This window comes from Protopterus annectens, chromosome 6.part0 (genome assembly GCF_019279795.1).
Source record: "Protopterus annectens isolate FY-2018-M chromosome 6.part0, PAN1.0, whole genome shotgun sequence".
Taxonomy (NCBI): domain Eukaryota; kingdom Metazoa; phylum Chordata; order Ceratodontiformes; family Protopteridae; genus Protopterus; species Protopterus annectens.
The window spans coordinates 1,109,289,073-1,109,311,764 of NC_056737.1; the positions used below are offsets into that span (position 1 = coordinate 1,109,289,073).

General features: G+C 35.2%; 1 protein-coding gene across 1 annotated transcript in view; it reads left to right on the forward strand.

Annotated features, from left to right (window-relative positions):
• BBOF1 (basal body orientation factor 1) overlaps nucleotides 1-22,692 on the forward strand; it is an 872,624-nt gene that overhangs the window by 168,231 nt on the left and 681,701 nt on the right. Inside the window, exon 3 of the mRNA XM_044073629.1 lies at nucleotides 6,902-6,967. Within this exon, the coding sequence (XP_043929564.1) occupies nucleotides 6,902-6,967 (66 nt within the window). The remainder of the gene's footprint in view (nucleotides 1-6,901; nucleotides 6,968-22,692) is intronic.

Genomic DNA, 22,692 nt, shown 5'->3' on the forward strand with positions numbered 1-22,692 from the left:
AGTTTGGGCAGAAGCTTCACTCACAGAATTTTCACAGAGAAACTGAAAGCAGTTAGTATAAACATTGACAAGGTTATCACACTGACACACCACAGATTCAGGAAAAATACTCTATTCATAAAATATGTCAGTTATGATGAGTTTAGATGATGTAGTTTCTTGTAGCAAGTAAATATCTTATTTTAGAAGGCATAGAAAATGAAACATTTATTTAAATGTTTTTGAAAATCTACTTAACAGTAGCATAATAATCTGTGTTAAAAACTTGTGTCCCAAACATATACTTTACTATAACTCATTTAATTCATCTGATTGACAAGCATAAATAATCTTATAACTCTATTCTGGAAGAAATGTCATGTGATATATTTTAAAGCAGTAGGTTAGCATGATTGTAAAATCTGGTTACTAATATGTGTTTGCTGTGCATTATTTTGTATAAAGCAGACAGATTTATTCTAGGGACAGCAAGTAGGATTGTGCTCTACAAAGACACAACTCAGTGAGATCAGATATATATATATATATATATATATATATATATATATATATATATATATATATATATATATGTGTATGTGTGTGTGTGTGTGTGTATGTATGTATATATGTGTATGTGTATATGTATCTGTGTGTGTGTGTGTGTGTGTGTGTGTGTGTGTGTGTGTGTGTGTGTGTGTGTGTGTGTGTGTGTGTGTGTGTATATGTGTGTGTGTATATGTATGTGTGTGTGTCTGTGTTTATGTGTGTGATGGCTTTTTTTTTTTTTTTTAGGTAATAACGCAGGTGTTTCTGAGAATCTGCATAACTATGCAATATGATTTATAATAATTTTTATGAATACAATATTTTACTCTATTGACAATAATGAGTTTAAGTAAATGCTCATATACAAACAATTCAAGATTTTTTTGGAAGCTGTTGATAGAATTCACATGACAGAAAATAGATGCATCTTAATGCATGTAATGTCTGAATCATATTAGCCAAAGTTTTTGATTTAAATGAATGTTAGAACATAATTTTCTCTCCTCTTGATTTCTAACATTAAGATTATTTGAATGCTATTAGAATACAAGTGTTATATATTACATAGATCTATATAATAGTATGAACAGTTTTGTTTATTTTAGTTTATATGATGCTGTTTTACCAAATGTGTAGTTTTGTCTTGATAGATAATTGAATTGAAAACTGTTAACCTCAGTTAAATATAACTAGTATTAAATTGATAAGGTGGTAGCTGAGGTACTGCTGCTTAGGGTAGGGGTTAACTTGAGTAGTAAATAATGCTTCTAACTTGGAGTTTTCAACTCCAGGCGGGATGCAAGGTTTAATCCTTACATTATTTTCACTTGTTCATTGTTATATGTATATAGTTTTGACATCCACAATATATTTTGTACACTCATTGTCACTACAAACAAAATTGAATCCTATACAAAATCCCATAAGAGATTTAATAAATACAGCTATATTTGAAGGTACACCTAAAAGAGGAGATGTAACATTATTTATCTGGTTATTTGTTATTTCGATCATAAGATTCTTGAGTTTTAAAAATGCCAAATGAATCTTTAAAAGGAATTTCTTTAAACATTAATGGATTGAATAATCCGTGTAAAAGGGCAAGCCTAATAAGATACATTAATCTACACAAGGCCAATCTAGTCTTCCTGCAAGAAACCCATCTCTTGAAAAAAAGATATTGATAAACTAGCCACTAATAAGTATACAGTATTGGTTAGTTCAGAGCACACTCAGAAAAAAGAGGAGTGGCTATTTTATGGAATAAAAGTATGCCCATTCCTAAAACCATTAAGTCTTATCAGGATGACAAAGGAATGTTTTGTATGGTTACAATACAAATTAATGGGAAGACTTACACTTTAATTAATGTATATTGGATACCTGGAATTGGTATTAATACAGTGAAACATCATATTGATAAGATCATATCATTCTCTATAGGGATATTATTTTAGCTGGTGATTTTAATTGTATACTACATGAAAGTGATACTACCACTATAAAGAAAAGAAGAATTACATCTAATGCAAAACATTTAAATGATTTTGCTAATTCTTATCATTTGAATGATATTAATAATCAGATAGAGTCAAAATCATTACCATACACCTTTTTTCTAACAGATACAAAACTTATTCAAAAATAGATAGGGTCTTTATTTCTAACCAGATGGTAACAGATTTAATTAATTCCAAAATCATTTAATGTCCTATATCTGATCATAACTCAATTGTTTTTGAATTCATGATAAAAATACTCATAATGTTCAGATCAAAAGGATACCAGCATACTTAACTCAGCTAAAAGACTATAAAGAATATATACTTTCAGAAGTACAACATTTTCTAGACATAAATAATACTCCTGAAGTCTCCATTGTCTATGTTTGGGATGCCTTAAAATCATATCTATATGGACAAAGTATCAGATGGTATAATAACAAAAGGAAATCTTGGGATAAGGAATTGTTAGATATTCAAAGTAAACTGGACTCTTATAAGCATAATAATAAAGAAAATATTATGGACAAGAAAGTTATTGAAGAAATAAACAAACTAAATGAGAAATACAAAGAAATTTTAACTCATAAAGTTAAAATAACTTTAGAGAAATACAAGTTTTGTCTTATTCAATAAGCCCCAAATACTTACATAGACTTAAAAATAAAACAAAAGATTGAATAAACAAAACCATATCAAAGAAATCTTTTCTCTAAGGAAAAAGAAGAATGTTTCTAGTATACCAGAAATACTGGACGAATTTAGAAATCACTTTCACAAGATTAACCATAACAACATTAACATGGAACCTAAAGATAAAATAAAGGAGTTTATAACCACAAACATGAATAAAAAGCTTAATAAACAACAGATTAAACTATTGGACAAGAGTATTTCATATACAGAAGTTATTACACAAATAAATAAGCTTAAATCAAACAAAGCACCGGGTAATGATGGTATTATACCAGAGATATATAAAATCCTTTCTAAAACTACATATTCATTAATACATAAGGTTTTTATTCTGGCCCAAACTGAGTTAATAACCCGGGCATCTTGGCAATATACATTTATTTCACCAATTTTAAAACCTAATAAAGATCCAACTAGATGTTCTTCATATCGACCCATCTCATTACTTAATGTTGATTATAAAATGTTTATGAGTATTTTGCTGATAGATTGAAGACAATTATCCCATTATAGATATAGATCAGACAGGCTTCATTGTAAATAGAAATACTTTTGATAATATAAGAAAAACTTTAACATTAATTGATTTTGCAAATAGGAAAAAGAAAGATTTAACACTTATTAGTCTTGATATAGGTTCAGCATTTGATTCAGTAAGTTGGGACTATCTGTTTACCTTACTGAAATGCACAAATTTCTCTGATGCATTTGTAAATTTAATTGAGCATTTATACAAAGGAACGCTGGCTTATATTAAGGTAGGAACATATGTTTCACAAAAAATACCCATTCTTAAAGGTACAAAGCAAGGATGTCCACTTTCTCCACTATTATTCACTTTAGTAATGGAGCCTTGGGCTAATTTGATTAGAAACAGTACTGACATAGAGGGTTTTGAAATAGAAGAAAATACAACATCAAAAATTCAACTTTTTGCAGATGATGTTCTAATTACATCAGCAGGATCTAATTCTTCTATGCAGTCTTTATTTGATAAAATGATGAATTTTAAAAGTATTTCTGGTTTAATATTCAATGAAGAAAAAACTAAAATACTACCTATATATACGAAAAAAATACTCTCATTAGTGATTTTACTAAATATGTACCCAACTCAGGTCAGATAACTTATTTAGGTATAATACTATCTAAAGATATTAAATCTATTATATATAATAACTATAATACCTGTTTTATGAATACACAAAATCTTTTTAATACCTGGAATAATATGTTTTTTACTATGGAGGAGAGACTTACAATTATTAAAATGATAATATTCCCCAAGATTTTATACTTAATACAATCAATAATACTTTCACCTACAAAAATAACTATCAAGAAACTGAATACACTAATGTTAAATTTCTTATGGGCACCTAATAGACCTAGGATTGCATTAAAGAAACATACTAATAGCTGGTCTCAAGGGGGTATTTCTTTTCCAGACTTTAATTTATATATTATCTCTTCTATTATAAAAGTTATTACTTTATTAATAGATCGGTCATATGTCAAAATGGAAAGATTATTGGGAGCTAATTAGTATGCACTTCATGAAAATCTCCTTAACACATAAAAATATGATTATAAATAACTCCATGTTGTGGTTGCTAAAGGAATTTTGTACTTCACCTATTACACCTAAACATATGGTCTGTTACCCATTAAATATTATTATTAGTTATCGTAACTTTATATTCATGCACCCTAAGTATAGGGAATGGAATTTTATTGTATTCCCTATAATTTATACTCAGGGTATGCTTATGTCATCTACTTCTGAAGGAGCTCATTTAGCTATAGATAATAATCTAAAGTACTGGTATCAGCTGATATCTGATAATAAAGTTAAAAATCTAGATTTCTTAAAACAAGAATTTGATCTAAGAGAAACTTGCTGGTTAGAGGTTCAGATCTTTAGACAACATCTCATTGATAGAATAGATCTAATGTCTATAACAGTTAAAGAATCTATTCCAAAACTGATTGATTACTTGATAATAAATTTACAGCATAAAGTTTCTGATAAAGGTAAACTTTCATATATACATAAAATTATCAGACAAGAAACTTTTTACAATGTAGATTCATACTGGAATTATTTCACCTCTATTAATGGGGACCCACCAACTCAACAAGATAAACAATATATATTGGAATCTGCTTATAGAACTACATCTTCCATTGTCTGGAGACTTTATACATGGAAATTTTTACATAGATCTTTTTATACACCTTTGATGATGAATAAAATTAATAATAAAGATAATCTATGTAAGAGATGTAATGTAGAAATTAATGCTGACTGGGCTCATATGTTTTATGACTGTATGAAGTTGAAAGAATACTGGAAGTCAATTAATGAATTTTTGCAGGCTCTTTTACAGATAATTTCATTATTTCTAAGTCTCTTATATTATTCAACACACCTGTACCTCAATGTGTTAAAAAGATTAAGCTTCCCTTGTTATGGTCTATCCTAGCAGTGGCTAGGAAAATAATAACTAGAAATTGGATTTCAGATACACCTCCTTCGTTCAATGAATTTAAAAATGTTATGAATATAATGTGTCATATGGAAATAAGCACAATTAGAATGAGAACAACTAGAAAAACATCACATTTTATTGTATGGGATAATTTACAAAATTTGTTAAAAAAAATCTAATTTCAATAGCACAGTATTTTAGTTTAATTAATTGATCTGATTGTAGTGGATGTCTTTGTAAATACTTTAGTTGTTTTGTTGAATATTATAATAATACCTATTTTTAATTATTTGTATAAAATTGTTATGATATTTCTCTTATATGTTAAAACAATAAACTTGTTTTGAAAAAAAAAAGAAAATAAATATGCATTTCAGAGTATTCAAGCAAGATATCACATAAGCCAGTGGCTTAGACAGCTAGAAGACCAGGACACATTTCTATAGGTCAGGGTTAAATTTTCAGTAGGTGATACCATGTGTTTCCACCTCAATGTGGACAGTACTACCTTTGCAAATACTGAATTCATCAATCATAACTGCTTTCTGCACATTGCATCACTATCTAATTGTTAAGTCAAAATCATGACAAAGAGCCAAAAGAAATAGTCAGCCAAACAACTGAAGATGATGGAACCAATAAATTCACTCCTTTATTGAACAGTAGATTAAGCGCTTTCATTCACAATAATTTGAACTTCATCAGAACAATGTTTTCCTTCCCATTCACCCTTTTTATATTCACATACTACAAGTCATACGACCAATTACACTCCTTTGTCAGGTGTTGTTTATTAAACAACCACTTAAAAAACTTGTGTATAAAAATAACACTTAAAAACTATATATATAAAATATATAACATTTAAAAATACATTTTAAACCTATCAAAATTCTAAATCTCATAATGTTTAAGTTTGAAAATAGGCACTGATGAACAACTGTCATTCAGTCCAGGGTATAAGGTTGCATTTAACTTAATATGCCATTGAGTTTCTTTCACATTAAGATGTTCATCAGTGACCTTCCCCTGCAAATCCATTTTAATACAATCTAAAACAAAAAATCTAAAGACATGAAAACTATGCTTAGAAATATGTTTAAACAATGCATTTGTCAGTTTTTCATTCCTAATGTCCAAAAAATGGTCATACATGCGATCCCTAAGCCTTCTAGAGGTTTTCCCCACATAAAAACATGGGCAAACATTACACTGGGCCACATATATCCCATTACTAGTGTTGCAATTATAATAATCTCTACTAGTATATTTCCTATTCTGAATAATAATATGGTCACCCATCAAAATATGCTTACATTGCCTACAGGCCCAACAATCTAATTGTTCTTAGCTATAATATATGCAGTTCTTAGGGATGGGGGGGGGTACGAGTCAGTGACATGGATGTTTGTCATACCAGAATGACAATTCATTAGGCTTCTGTTCAGTTTCCATTCTGTTATGTAATTTGTATTTCATCCCAGATGTGAACATATGTGCTAGTGAAAGTAGACTAAATTATTTGCTTCTTGTTTTATATCAGGGACTAAGGAAGTGTTTCAGTTATTTTCCTAAAAGATTTCCAGAGATCTTGCAAAGATTTTTATACATTACTTTTTAAGATTTTTTTATTGTGATGCTTTTTTGACTTGCCTAATTTTCATGCATCTCTTAATTTCACAGATTGAAAAAATGAAACAAGAAATGCTAAAGGAGAAGCAAAAGGCTCATGAAGAGAAAGAACTTATGGTAAGTGCCAAAGTGGACCATGGAATATAACAGTAAGACAAAGAACGTGTACGTACATACATGCTTGTGTGTGTTTGTATGTTGGGGGGATGTTGGAGTTATGGCACAATGGACAGCATAACAAAAAACTAGCAGCAAAGGATGAGAACCACAGGTGCAAAATCCATTAAAATACTGGTTATTGGTAAGCACTTTCGTCAGGTTTAAAATCACCAAACTTCATCAGACACCATTTTACAAACATGCCCAAACATGGACAGCATGAGTGAACAACAGCAAATCCAAGGTTGGAAATGTGTGTGTGTGTGTGTGTGTGTGTGTGTGTGTGTGTGTGTGTGTGTGTGTGTGTGTGTGTGTGTGTGCTCATACACTTGTGGTTATGTGTAAGAGTGCAAATGACAAACACATTCAAAGCTGAAAGCTTGTGTGCATGCATGTGTGTGCTCACGCATAACCTTTTATATATATATATATATATATATATATATTTGTGTGTGCATGTGGTATATATATATATATGTGTGTGTGTGTGTGTGTGTGTGTGTGTGTGTGTGTGTCTGTGTGTGTGTGTGTGTATGTGTATATATGAGTGTGCTAATGTACTTGTGGTTATGTGAAACAGCATAAATAAAAAAACTAGTTTAAGGCTGAAAGTCTGTGTGCATGTGTGTGCGTGTCTATGTGTGCATTTGTGTGCTCATGCACTTCCAGTTGTGTGTGTGTGTGTGTGTGTGTGTGTGTGTGTGTGTGTGTGTGTGTGTGTGTGTGTGCGCACGTGCGCATGCATGTCTAATGCATGTCCATTTGTACATGTTTGTCTGTGTGTGTGCATTGCTTCTGCATGTACATGAATAAGTCCACATGCAAGAAAGCAGATGTAGGTATTGCTTTTGTCTTTTTTTTTTGAGAAGGGTTTTATATATACTATCCAGTTTCTTTAAAATCCATTCAATTGTGGATATTTTGTTTGGTAATCTTCATAAATGTAAACCCAAATCTTTTCCACCACATCTGAATATGGTGTTATTTTTCCATGCAGACTTGAGGTGCATTATAGGTTTATTTATATATTTATTTTGAATTTGTTAACCAGGATACATCACTGATCACATTGGAATCATTTCAGTCTCAGTCTAGTTCCTAGGGGTGTACTGAACTAATGACCAATGGGGCCTTTATAACCTAGCCAAGTATCCCATTTTATCCTGCAACTTTGTGTGTCTTAAAGGTTATTTCAAGGGGTATATGCAAGCTAGGGCAAGATTTACAGGCTGCCTCTATCCATTTGAGATATGGGTGTTACACCTGGGGTGTATTTCTGATTTCCCATCTACTGGTCCATGATCTCTTGAATTGGGTTGTGGTGGAGCTTTGCACCACATAGATGGGATACCTGTTCCAGAGAAAGAGAATTGTCTAAGACACATGCCTATCCCTTCAATGTGTCCTATTTATATCACAAGCAAAGTTTAAATTCCTAGACTGAGTAATTCTGATGCTATTCATGTTGTGGATAAACAAAAGGTCCATAAGAGTAGAAACCAAGGATGCTTTGTTGCCAAGCATAGGTCGGCTCTCAACAGTCTGTGGGAAACAAAGTATAGACATAGGGCTTTCAGGTAATTTGAAAAGAGCATGCTGTTTATGCCTGAATTCTTTTTGGAGGAACCTCTGTGGACATTGTATTTGTTGCATGTGTTTAGTCAGGTGCATACCGAAGGAGGCACTGTACTCAGTGATGGGCCCGAGGTGGGCCAAATATAGTGGAACAATAACTTCCTTGAACCTAGGTGTCATGCCCTTACTTATAAGCTGAGCAATATAGAATGATTCCCTTATTACCATAGACACTTGTCAGTTGAAAGCAAGTTTACTATCTACATATGTACCCAAATCCCTGACTACTGATTTTACTCTTAGGGGTGTGCTATCAATGAGGTCATTTCCTGGGGTGGCTGACTTCCCAAAGGTTACTATTATACATTTCTTGGTATTGAGTTTTAAGCTATGGCTTTGGCACCAGTCATTTATCTGTGTTAGTCCTTCCTGAAGGATGTTAGTGCCTTGGGGTGAATCTATGCTCTGAGTTTGCAATCATCTGCACGCTTGGTCAGCCAGAGGCCCTTGACATTAGCCTTGACTTCCAAGAAGTAGATGCCAAAAAGGAATGGACCCAACACAATAGCTCTGAGGGACTACATTAGTGACCATCCCCTTTGTGGAGGTGATCTCCTCTATCCTAACTTTCTGGATCTTGTCCGAGAGCCAGCTGGTTATCAAGCATGTAACATAGAGGTTTATGCCTATATCCATGAATTTGTTTACAATTACAAAGTGCGATATTGTATCAAGGTAGGCATTATGCACTGCTTTGCTCTCATTAATTGCTTTGATGACTTTCTCAAAGAAGACCACCAGGTTGAGTAAGCATGATCTGCCTTTAATGAAACCAAACTGGGATGGATCCAGTGTTTGAAGGTTTTCTATGTCTTTTATATGATACTTCTTTCTATTGTTTTGCATATGACTTATGGGTCTGTAGTTCCCAAGGTCCACTGATGGCCTGCCCTTGTGCAAAAGGACCACTATTGCAGTTCTCCATTCATGTGACACATAGCCTGTTTGGAGGATGTGGGTAAACCGTGACTACAGTGATCCAGATAAGTCATATTTCAAGCTGTTTAGGAGGCATCCTGGGATATTATTGGGCCCATCGATGCAGTGTTTTTGTCCTTTGAGATAAGAACCCTTATGATAGTGGAGGGGTTGTTTGATGGTATTGTCTGGGGGACAGCTGGTGGAGAAAGGGAGGCAGGTAAAATTGGAGCTGAATTTATCAGCAAGCAGATTTGCTATATCTTCCAACTACATGTAGGTGGCTCCATTTACATTCAGTTTTACACAGTGCTGTGTGCTGTCTTTGAAGTTTTGGACAGAGCTAAAGAAAGTATTGTCATTGTCCTTTGCCTGGGAAGCTATCTTTACTTCAAATTTGACTTTAGTAGACTTAATGTTCCCTCTTAATTGTTTGTTTAGATTGACATGATTGCTTTTTATCATGCTGGGTGTAGTACTTCCTAATCTTACAACTTTTATTTTGTTGTGCAACCTGTTTGTATTTGGATTCCACCAAGGTGGTTTGTTTTTTTAGTTAGTTCTGGACTTATTTCTGGTAGGCACAGCTGTCTCTATACATTTATTGCCATGATTGTACAGTGTGTCTGTGAACAATTCTGCATAGCAGCTATGTTCTAATGGTTTAGAGGGGCTTGAAATTTTGACAGGTTATCACTTAATGGTAGAAAGTTTGGCTTAGAATAGTTCCTACATGTTACAGGATTAGCCAGAGTCACCAAGTTGTTTTTTCTCATGAGGAGACATCTTTGTGCTCTGACCTTTCCAGAGATGACACTACACTATGGAGGTACAGTGTTCTTCCATTTTTGTGAGTACCAGGTCAAATATGTTGGCACCCCAGTGGGAGGGTGGCCTAATGGTTAAGGTGTTTGCCTTACAAACACAAGGTGCAGGGTCTGAGTCTCACAAGGGATAATTGGCTAGGCTTACAATGGCTCGCAAGGGCAGTTAGCCTAGTACTAACCTATGAACCTATAAACCTATGGTCCAAAGTGCTTGTGTTTACAAAGTCAATGAATCTCTGGGCCTGCAAGTTTGGAGTAGTGTAAGTATCCCAGTTTATAGTGGGGTAGGTGAAGTTGCCCATGAATATGGCATTGGGTTGGATGCTATGGGACTCCAGTAAGTCCAAGTATGAGTTATGGGTTTCTTGGGTCATAGAGGGTGACCTATAGTTTGCAAGGATATGATGTAGGACTTTGTCAATGGAAATCTGGACATGGAGAAGTTCAAGCACATCATTCTGTTTGACTAGTCTTGAGGTGAGTTTGCATTTTTTATAGATCGAGAGACCTCCACCTTTGGTTCTTGCCTGTGCAGTAGCTGGCCTGAATGTGTGGAAGGCATTACAGCCCTGCAATGCCAGGATGCTCTCTTCAGTTTTAAATCATGTCTCAGTAACTGCACAGATGTCCACATTCTCCAGTGTGATCAGAACCTGGAGGGAGTAGGGTTTCTTGTTTAGGCTCCTGACATTGAGCAGCAACACCTTTAGATTCCCTTGGGTTGGTTTTGCTACATCAAGAGCTTTGTCAGTTTGGCATTGCTTAAAAAAGGCACTATGGGGAACAACAATATTTTAGACAATATTTAAAAGCCTGGAGGGGACAGACACAGACCATCAATGGCAAAGCAATGTGGTCTGTTAACCATATCCTCCCAAGCTAACAAATGTTGTAACACCTTCAAATGACACCAGAAACTAAGCCAATTATTGAAGTCAGTCATTGTTTGTTCATACGGTAGCATCATCTTTGGTGAAGGTAGAATGCAGCTTAATGCTAGCCACATACCAGCCTGAGACACATAGTCTGAGACCTCCATAATATCTCTCTTCATATAGTCCAGGGTGGTACATCTTAGGTCATTTACACCTACATGGACTATGATTTTTAGAGTGTGTTAAACAGTGAATAAAAGATTATAATCAAATCTGCTGTAAATATGCTGAAAAATAAAAGCATAGAATAAAAAGTTTGCTTGAATATAGGTATAGAGTTTAGCAGTGTAAAATCGGCATCCATACTGTGTGACATAGCTCTGGCTGAAATAAATGAAAAACAAGGAACATCTATTAATGGACATGCTTTTATTAAAATTACAAATATTATAAAAAGCTTGACATACTTTTTCACAGATGAATGAATATGGCTTTCTATAGAATCAGCAGAAAAATAATTCTAGAAGACAATTATTGCATGCATTCTGACATTAGCAGAAGTGCTTACAAGTAAATATTAAATGGTTTCACAGAAGGACAACAGGAAAGTCTAAAAACAGACATTACGTGCTTCCCCACAAAAGAAGAAAAACAGGATCTAAAGTGCGTGAGAAGAACAGTATAAATAGACTATAAAAATTCAGCTGTGTTAGAGGTATTTTGTAGGAACACACTTGTTCCGAGGTATTGTATAGGAGAATAATCTTCCATGTTCATCGTAAAGTAAACTTTGTACATCTTTGCTACAAGCTGTCAGAATAGTACGTGTCATTTGTTAGAAGAATAAGTTATTTATTAGTAACCGTGCTTACAGTAAAATAGTATTGTGCTGCAAAGTAGATTTTCTCATCAGAGCATAGCCTGCAAGACTCTGTGTTAACAGCCAGCAAACCTTTGTGTCTTTAGAAGATTTTGGTTCCAGTCCAGTACAGCAAGTACAGCATGCAGCACCTTCAGAAATTATTTTTTCAATGACTGAGTCATACTGGTACTTGTGGTGTAATGCCTTGAGTGATTTGGAAGACAACTGACCATGATTTTCTCTTTATTCTGCCCAGTGAGCAGGATATCTGTTTGTCTCATGACAAAGTCTCTCATGATTAAAATATTGAGTAGATTTTTACCTTGCCTTATGGGCTTTGTAGTTGAGGGTCCACATGGTATGGCTATTTGTTTGTGTTGGGTGTTGTTTTGATGGAATGCTTTTGGGGTTGCTGAGGATTCGTTTTGTAGGATGAAAGTCCAAGAGGTCTTTTCGGTTCAGGAAGCTTGATTTTTTGTGTCTCAGTATATGCTGTTTATGTGTTGGGTCAGTACCATGTGTGGTAGTTGTAATGCTTATGTTACTGATAACCTGATTGTCATTTTGAGTGCTTGCCTCCACTGACATTGTGTAATTACATCTCTCATATACTGTATTCATTTCCCTATGGATTAGTTGGTTGCCAGTAAACAAGACAATTCCTGCATTAAATAGGTTTAGGTTCATACCAGGCTAACTGCCCTTGTGAGACTCAAACCCTGCACCTTGTGTTTGTAAGGTAAGCACCTTAACCATTAGACCATCCTCCCAACCCCTTTGTCTAAGAATGCCCATGTTTACCAATTTGCCAGATGAGAAATTGTGACAGTGCAAATTCATAGTGTCAGGTCTTTTTTAGGTGAACTACAAAGGGGTGGTACAGCAGTCTAACTTGGGTACCTGTGGGTAAAATCTACAACTAGGCCATGTAAGACTGAAGTCGTGTGATAGTGTTCCTCAGCATACAAACAACTTGCTCTTTGTGCAACTGAGTAGAGAGTAAAGTTACTGGGAAAGTTTTATAGGCAAAATTTAGTTTCTAAGTGCGTGGGTCTATACAGGGCACTGCGAAACACCACTGTATAATGAGCAGTGGAATTTAAGATGCAAAGAAAAATAACTAAACTACCTATAAAGCCCAGTGGCCAATGAAATGATCTCACTTTAAGCCTCCTTGTGTGTTTCCCGACTCGCACAGTCCCAGTTACCTTTCTACTGGCTGTAAATATGCAATTCCAATCTTCTTAATGTAAAAACACATGATAATTAGCCAAAAGTAAAAAGTACCAGATACAAATCAAACAGCTAGCTGCAACAGGTAATTATAGGGTGATTCTAAGGCAGACAAGCCAGTATTGAGAAACACACTTTAAAGTGATTTCAAGGCTCACAAGCATGTAGACTAGGGAAAACAAAATATAATTTACAGTGATGAAATGCAGAAAGATACAATAAAATAAAATACAATAGCAGTCTTTAGGAATAGCTTAGAAAAGTGAAATATTTTTCAAGCCCGTGAGTGTGGCTGTCCATCTGGGAAAATTGTTCCTATTAGGTGGGTTAAACTTCATTATTTAAAGATATACATAGGTTTGTGTGTTTCTGTCAAGATTATAGGTTCTAGGGGTGTTCTGGAGATTTGTTTAGGGTTTTCATTAAAAGAAAAAATCTTGTAAGATGTGACATAGGTTCAAATGGAATGACAAGAAACAACTGTATAAAAGATCAACCTGCCAGACACAAAAGTTAAATTAGACATTAAAAAACTGTTATACATATCAGGTGGGAATAATAGCTTCTTATCATAATGATAACACTTTCCATATTATCTTTAAATGTGAATGGTCTCACAGATATATACAAAAAAGAAGAGTAGTGAGTTATATTAAGAAAACACAGTGCAAATAGCTGTGCTACAGGAGACACATTTGGAAAGGAATGAGCATGTGAATTTGATAAAGAAAGGATTTTATGGTGTTTATTTAGTGGACTATCTGTGAGAAAGGAAAAGAGAAGTACTTATATTAATTGAGAGAGGAGATCCAATATTGATAGAAGAGGAAAAAAAGAGATAATAGTGGTATATTTGTAGTACTAAGGGGCTACTAGAAAGGAATGAGGATTACACTGGCATGTATTTATATTTCAACTAAAACTGCTACAATGGAGCTTAAAAAATTCTGGGCAAAATAATCAGATTTCAGCAGGGAGTATTACTTATAGGTGAGGACTAGAATTTGATTTGCAACAGTGAAGATGTATCAGGCGACCTACAAGGGAAAATACAGCAAAAGTGGGTATATTTGAAGAAATTTATAAAATATGTTGTTGGAAGATGCAAATTCAGTAATAGGAGTTCGGAGAGAATTTACATATTATTCCCCAAGGTAGAAAAACAGGCTAGGCTAGGCTAGACAGAAATTATACTTCACAGGAACATGTGCATTTAATTGAAAGTTTTGATATGCATCCAATAACTATTTCAGATCATGCACCAATAATAACTAAAATAAAAATGCAGGATAATGAAATAAAAATGAAACACTGGCACTCCCCCATCTGTCTGTTAACTAGAGAAGGATTTAAGGAATGGGTAGTGGAAATTATTTTGAAAAATAGATATTTCTTCTGAAAATATAGCTAGGAAGTGGGATAAAATTAACATAGAGTTTAAAAATAGGGTGGAAATAAAAGAAAAAGAGGTATGGTTAAGAAGTAACAAGAATTATTTAGAGGGACTGACAAAGGTTAAAGTATTGCAAAATAAGGAGAATCTCATAGAACAAGAAGAGACGCAATAGCAGACTGCTAAAGAGAAAATAAGGGGCTACCTCAATAATATTTACGAGTTTAGAAAGATATCTGTTAAGCAATTATAATAACTACATAGCACAAAAGCTTTTAGCACAATGGTTCAGGCAATGGAAAGTAGAAAGAGTTGTTGCTTAGCTTAGGGAATTTACAAGGAAAATAACTAGAGATCATGCAGAGGTACTAGAAATAGTTAAACATTTTTATGAAAATCTGTATAAAGCAGAGAAATGTGGAAATCAAGAAGAAGTACAAATGGAAATGTTTATGGAAGAATTAAATATGCCATGGTTAGAGGTAGATGAGGCTCAATTACTAACAGTTAGAATAGGAAGAGATGAGATAAAAATGGTGACACATAACCAATCTACAGGAACGTCTCCAAGAATGGATGCTATTCCTGTGGAAGTTTGGAAGCTAGAAGGGAAGAAAGTGGTAAAGATCTCGAAGGTTTTGATTAACAGTATTTTAAAAGGAGAAGCACCAGCATCCTGGAAGAAAGCAGTGGTGGTAAAGACCCATCATATAGGCCTATTTCAGTTCTAAACCATGATTATAAATTGTTTGTCTACCATGGCTAAAAGAATGGCAAAAGTGATGCCAGCATTGATTGGCAAAGAAAATAAGGGACTCAAAAAATCAGGATATAATTGGTATGGTAATCAAAGAAGTTGGCTTTATTTTCAGATTATATTATTTTATGCCTGATAAAACCAGAAAAGAACATTTCAGTGTTGTGGAACATCCTGAGACAGTTTCATGTCTTTTTGGGGTACAAAATAATGAAGATAAAACCAAGGCAATAGCTGTAAACTAATTGGTTTAGCAATACCCATATTTATGGGGACGTGATAAAATGAAGTACTTAGGAGTATGGATAAAAAAGGATTATGTTATGGCAGTTAAGAATACATAGGAAGAGACTAGACAAAAGATGATACAAAAAGTGAGAAATTGGAAGCTCTGTTTTATGGATCTGGATAACAAGATACAAGCAGTGAAAATGTTTAGTCCCTTTAGTTTTATACACAGGTCATGCATATTTTTATCATCCAGAGCAGAAGTTGTGGATAGCTATTAATAAAGAATTGAAGAATTTTATCTGGGAGGGAAGAGGGCAAGAGTTAAGTGGGATAAGTTGATCCTTTCAATAGAACAAGATGGTTTTAGATTACCTGATTTAAAAGGGTATTTCAGAGCTACACAGTTAAAGCTCCTATATATAGTACAAGCAGAAAGCTATAATTCAAAGTGGAAAGGAATGATGATGAAACAGGAGGGAAGCTCTAGAAACAAGGAAAGACTGAGACTGTGGATGCAGATGCTTTTAGGAGAGTAACAATAACCATGCAGCATATTATATTTATAAAGTATCAGAAAAGTATTCTAAGTACTAAGTCAACACAGTAATAGAGAAAGGAAATTCTGCCAATAGGGTTGACTCTAATTAGGGGTACAGAGAATAGGCAATAGGGGAATGGAATTTACTGGAGAAAACTGACAAAGGAACCAAGGTGCTGGGAGCAAATAATTAGAGAGAGAAAGGGAATAGAATGGAAAGAGGCCAAGAATTATTTGGAGAGCAGGCTAGAGATTGCATTCCCTATCAAGGAATGATATCGGAGAATAGGCAAAGAGAAAGAAACAGGGAGATCCTAAGAGAAAAAAACAGCACTGGTGGGGTTTTTAGTAGAACCTAGAACACAATATAGTGTTAAGAAGGAATAATTTCTAGCATAAATAAAATATTGCAGGACAACTATGGGAATCAATCAAAGGAAGTTAGAAAGGATTGAGAAGAGAGACGATAAGCAGTTCACAAATAAACAATGGGAGGATATACGAATGTCTCCCAAATAGGCATCAAAACCTAGAAGATTTAGGATCTTTGCTTGGAAGTGTTTGCATAGGTATTTTATACCCCAAGCAGACTCCAAAGAATTTTTCCTCAGGTAGATTGCAACTGCTTGAGATGTGATGGGGGAGAAAGAGGGGTACTTACGTATTATCGCAACCAGATTTTCGTGGTAATGCTGGTTGCTTCTTGTTGTGTCAAGTAGCACCAATAAAGCGTTAAAAAGCTCAGAAACATGTTTTCTTTAATGTTTTGTGTTTTTAGGAAGATTTATCAGTTAAACAGCTGAAAAAATAAGGTTTGAATATAGGTTTCCCCTTTACCGCCAGTATCTCATATCAGTTAAGCAAGTCCCATTCTACTTCAAATGCATTAAGCAATGCACATCTTCTGAGCTTCCTACATAGAAAAACGGTACAACAGCGAATGAGCAATCTATATCTTCTGAGCTTTCTACACATACTGAAAAACATTACAACAGGGACTTAGCAATCCACATCTGTTGAGCCGTAACACATAGGAAAATCAATGACATTCAGTCAGCCTTTATCATGAAAACAGAAGCATCACAGCATAAAAGCAAAGCAGTGCTGTCTACTTCTTACAAACTTTGGCAAAGCCTTTCTTAGCAATCCGCATCTGTTGAGCCGTAACATAGGAAAAATCTATGACATTCAATCAGCCTTTGCCCTGAGAATAGAAGCATCACTACATAAACGCAAAGCAGTACTACTTCTTACAAACATTTGTAAACCCTTTCCTATTTTTCCTGACAAGCTTCTATTCTAAAGTTTCTTCAGAACTGTATAAGAAATAGAGTTTACCTAACATAAATTGCAAGTGTCCCGTTTCTTTTTTCACCAATACATCCAAACAGAACAAGGTAAAGCTGAAAAACAATCTTTTCCACACAAGAACAGCACTAAAAGTAATCCATTCCACAATACGAAAGCAGCTAATCTGTTTGAACTATGCGTGTGTATAACATCGTACTCTAACTCTCACACTCCTTTCAGGCCAGCATACGTATACAAGCAACCACTGCGATTGCTGAATTCAACGCTTGACATCTTTACAGCAAGCTACCCACAAATCCTAAAATTTTAACCCTTAATCGTTTTACAAACCCACCACCAATATCCTAGTAAACTTTTTTACAGTTTACCCTTCCCAATTACACTTATTTGTTGTTGTTTTAGTAAAAGACAAAAAAGCATATAATGTCGCAAAATCTGGTTGCGAAGTACCGAAAGAGGTAATTGGGAACATTTTCTGAGAGTGTAATGATTTGGCAGACTTTAAAAATTCCCTGCAGACTACTTTGTCAGAAATACTGTGAGAGCAAATTGGTGTAACTAGGGAAATTATTTTTGAGCTGTGATACAGAATCAGAATTGCCTGGACATAGTAATGCCTTGCTGAGTTTAATTCTGGTGGCTTCCAAAAAAAGCAATTACTAGAAACTGGAAATCAAAGTCTAAAGCAGCTGTACTAGAAGCAGTGAATATAGTAACAGTGATAAAAGAACTGTAAAGATCTTTATAAAAGGGTAGGAGCAAATTACATAGAAGACATGGGAATTGTGGGAGCAATACATGCAGACTAATGTTTTGGAGGAGGAATGAGGTTTAAAGGAAGGCAGGAACTGAATGAGCTGTGCAATGTTTGATTGACAATGACTATAGTTTATAAGTGATGTATAATGTTTGCAACTGAAAATATGTGAATATGGTTTGATTTAACTTATATGAATGTATCACTGCATGTGCCATAAGTGATTATTCAATAATAATAATTTTCTTCTTAAAAAAAAAAAAAGAAAAGTGAAATATTTCAGTTTAAAATACTTATCTTAGCTTGGATGGTACCAGATGCTTCTAAGAACACAGGTAAAGATTCCAAGCATTTGAGCTCTGTGGAACTGAGCCATTGCTGAGCAAACAAGCCAAATGTAGAGACTCAAAGAAAAGTGACTAAACCAACAAAAAGCCCTCTGGCCAATGAAACAATATTACTTTAAGCCTCTCTCTGTGTTTCTTAACTCAGACAGACCAGGCTACCTTTCTGCTTCCATTAGAATTGCAGTCCCAGACTTTTTAATGTAAAACCATACTTTAGTTAGCCAAAAGTGAATTGGAACCAACTGTCTACAACAAATAATTCTCACTTTAAGCCTACCCATCTGTTTCCCAACTCTGACTGACCAGGCTGCCTTTCTATTGTCACTAGAATTGCAGTGTAGTCTTCTTAATGTGAAAACACAATTTGGCTAGCCAAAAGTGAAAAGAGTACCAGATAGAACAAACTAGTTACAAAAATTAATTATCAATTTAATCCTTCCTAGATGTGTCTCAGTCTAGCTTTCTACAACCACTAGAATTTACAGTCCTAGTCTTCTTAATGTAAAACACAGGTTAGTTAGCCAAAAATGAGAAAGGTACCAGGAACAAATCAAACAATTAGCTACAAGTAATTACAAGGTAATTCAAAGGCAGGCAACCAAGCAATGAGTAACACATATTTTAAGGCAATTACAAAGCACACTAACATTCTAAGGGGAGGGCTTTCCCAGTTTCATCAGTCTGTGCCCAGTAATATATATGAGCAGAGAAGATAAGACTGGGAGTAACTTCCAGAGCCAGGTATACAGAAGAGGAGACTGGGAGGAGCTTCCAAGGCCAGTTATAAAGTAGGGGCAGACAGTCCAAAAATCTGTAAGTGTAAAACTACAACAGGAAGAATAGGTGGGTGGGAAACAACAAAACTGATTTAAATTTGTTTATTTATTTAACATTTGTTTACAGGGAAAGTCCAACTTGGAACAAAGCCAATTTTCAGTGGAGGCGTGGGGAGAAACACTCCAAATGCATGTCTTTGTACGTAGGAAGAAACCGGAGCTTAAATGGTAAGATAAGCACAGTAGTTTAAATGTACTTCCCTGGATGCAAAATTGAGTCCAAATGCTTTGTTTCCAAACTTCCAAGAGTCGAAAGAATAAAATTGCTGATAGCTTGTATAATGTAAAATACCAGAGAGCTGGCTTTAATTGCCACACGTTCTAGTTAAAACTCACACAGCTGGCCAAAGCTGACTTTTTGGTTTAAATATGAAAAGTGACTAAAACATAGAATTAGATTAGCAATGCTGACAATCTATTTAAGAGTTCAGAAAAGTACAATGTAAAAGCCAAATGAAATTACAGCTGTAGCTTCATATTCAGAAGACCGATAGTAAAATGCAATAAAATGAGAACTTCCTTAGAACTGATTTAATTAAATAAAAAGGTGCTTCAGCAAAGTATTAGTTTAAGGGTGTGCACACAGAACAAAGTATTAGTTTAAGAGTGTGCACACGCAACAAAGTATTAGTTTAAGGGTGTGCACACTTATGCAACCAGATTATTGTACATTTTTTTTTTCCCCCAAACAGATTTGTTTGTTTTTCAATTTAATTGTACAGGTTATAGGTCACATTAAAGTTGGGAAAAGTTTTGAAATTATTTTTTGTGGTGTCATTTTTTTATATCACAAAAACCTGGCATTTTAACATGGGTGTGTAAACTTTTTATATTCACTGTACTTGAAAAGTACTGCAGACTTTAAAGTGCTGCAGCTATAAAAATGCCTTCAATTAATAACTTTAACTTCATCTTCAGAACAAACACAAATGGGAACCACGCAAAACTAATTTAAGTGGTAAGAAGTGCAGTAGTTAAAATGTACTTTTCTGGATGCAAAATGGAGTCCAAGTGCTTTGCTTACAAGCTTCTAAGAGTCCAATGAATGTGGAATGAGATTCTCCTTTGTGGCTTATTTATTTTAATGGAGTGATAAAGAGCTCATTGTTAGTCTTACGGAACAGGAGTCCAAATAAATCTGTATGAACTGAGTTGCTGATCTCAGTGCATTTAGTTATATACAAATTCTAAGGTTACTAGACATTCCAAAATAAAATTACAGTAACATCTCTTTATCACAGGAAACTCATTCTCTCTGCAACAGTGTGACTCACTAGACTGTGGAATCACCTTTCATACAGGAAGATCAGATGGCTATGAATTCAGGTCCCACACCAGACACTTAACATGCATTTTCACTACTGGCACTACAAAAACTATCCTGAGTTACCATCCTTTGGACAACAGGCCACTCAAGTGTGGTCCCACAACTCAGGCTGATATAGGAAAAAAAAAGTAAGGTACCTCTTCAACAAAGTGTAAAGAAGAATGTATTTAAAACATAAGAATAAATACATAAATATTCCACCATGCTTTTCATTTCAAAGCTGTGTTAAAAAAAGATTAAAAAGGAATTGTAAAACATATGGAAAGTAGTAGCACACTGTTTCCTTAACATAACAAAATATGCATAAGCCTACAAAAGGAGACTGTGAATCTATCTATTCAGCCCCACTTAGGTTCATAGGTTGGTACTTGGCTATCAGCCCTAGAGCCTATACGAGCCTAGCCAAACAATTTCTCGGATATGTCTTCCCACAATATTTACTTCCCTGGACTCCTGTCTAGCAGTGCGACTGACATGATCCCCGGGGTGAATTTCCTATCTCCCATCCAATTGTCAAGGTTCCTCTTGAAGAGGGCCAAGGAGGCGTTCTACTTGACATGTATGGGCAGTCTATTCCAGAGTATGGGGAGTCTCTGGGTCAGGAACCTATCCCTCCAGCATGTTTTGTTCATTGTGATGACAAGGTTTAGATCCCTGGAGCATGAGGCTCTGAGGGATTGGGATTTCTTTAAGTGGAGCATGTCCAACAGCTCAGGGTTTGACATGGCCTTGTATGTTAAGCAGAGATCACCTCTGGGTAGACGATATGCCACAGAGTATAGCTGGAGTTTCTTTAGATGGTCAGCATAGGGCATCTGCTTTAGGTCTGTGATTCTTTTAGTGAGGTATTTCTGTGGCCTTTCCAGCTGTTGCAGATGTCTTGTGAGATGCATACCAAATGGGGCATTGTACTCTATAATGGGTCTAATGAGGGATGAGTACAGTGGGACAATGACCTCCTCTTTTCTGGATGAAAGCCCTAAGTGATGAGGTGTGCCACATAGAAGGATTTCCTGACTGTTGTGGCGATGTGGTTATCGAAGGTGAGACCACTGTCCACCTGTGTCTCTAAGTCTCTCATTACACTTTTGGTGTTTAGTGTACTGCCACCTATGTGGTAATTCATGGATACCTGTTTTTTCCCAAAGGGGATAACTATACATTTCTTGGCATTAAGCTTGAGCCCATGGCTCTGGCACCAAGCATCTGTTTCTGTAAGGCCCTTTTGTAGAATATCCACATCATTTGGGGATTCAGTAATGGCTCTTAGTTTGCAGTCATCTGCGAACTTTGTTAGCCAGAGTTCCTTAGTGTTGGCCTGTACTTCAGAGAAGTAGATGCCAAACAAGAGCGGTCCCAGGACTGAACCCTGAGGTACTCCACTTGTCACTTGTCTGGAGCTGGATTTGGAGTAGGCTACTTTTACAGTCTGGGTTCTGTCAGTAAGCCAGTTGGCAACCATTGAGTGATGTAGGGATTTATGCCCAGCTTAGAAAATTTATTTATGATTCCAGAGTGGGGGATGGTGTCGAAGGCCTTGGCGAGGTCCAGATAGGCTGTGTGGACCGCCTTACCCTCGTCCACAGCTCTGGAGACTGATTCCAAGAAGTCAGTCAGGTTCAGGAGACAAGATTGGCCCTTCACGAACCCAAACTGGGTGGGGTCCAGTGTTTGAAGGTTGCCAATGTGAGAAATCACAAAGCAGGCTGGTGTTACAAGAAACAAGGATAAAATTTATTCTTAAGCGCTTTCGTCACAGATTACAGTTGACTTCTTCAGAAAAAACAGAGTGCCTCCACCCTACTCCTTAAATACTCATTACAAACACATTCCAAA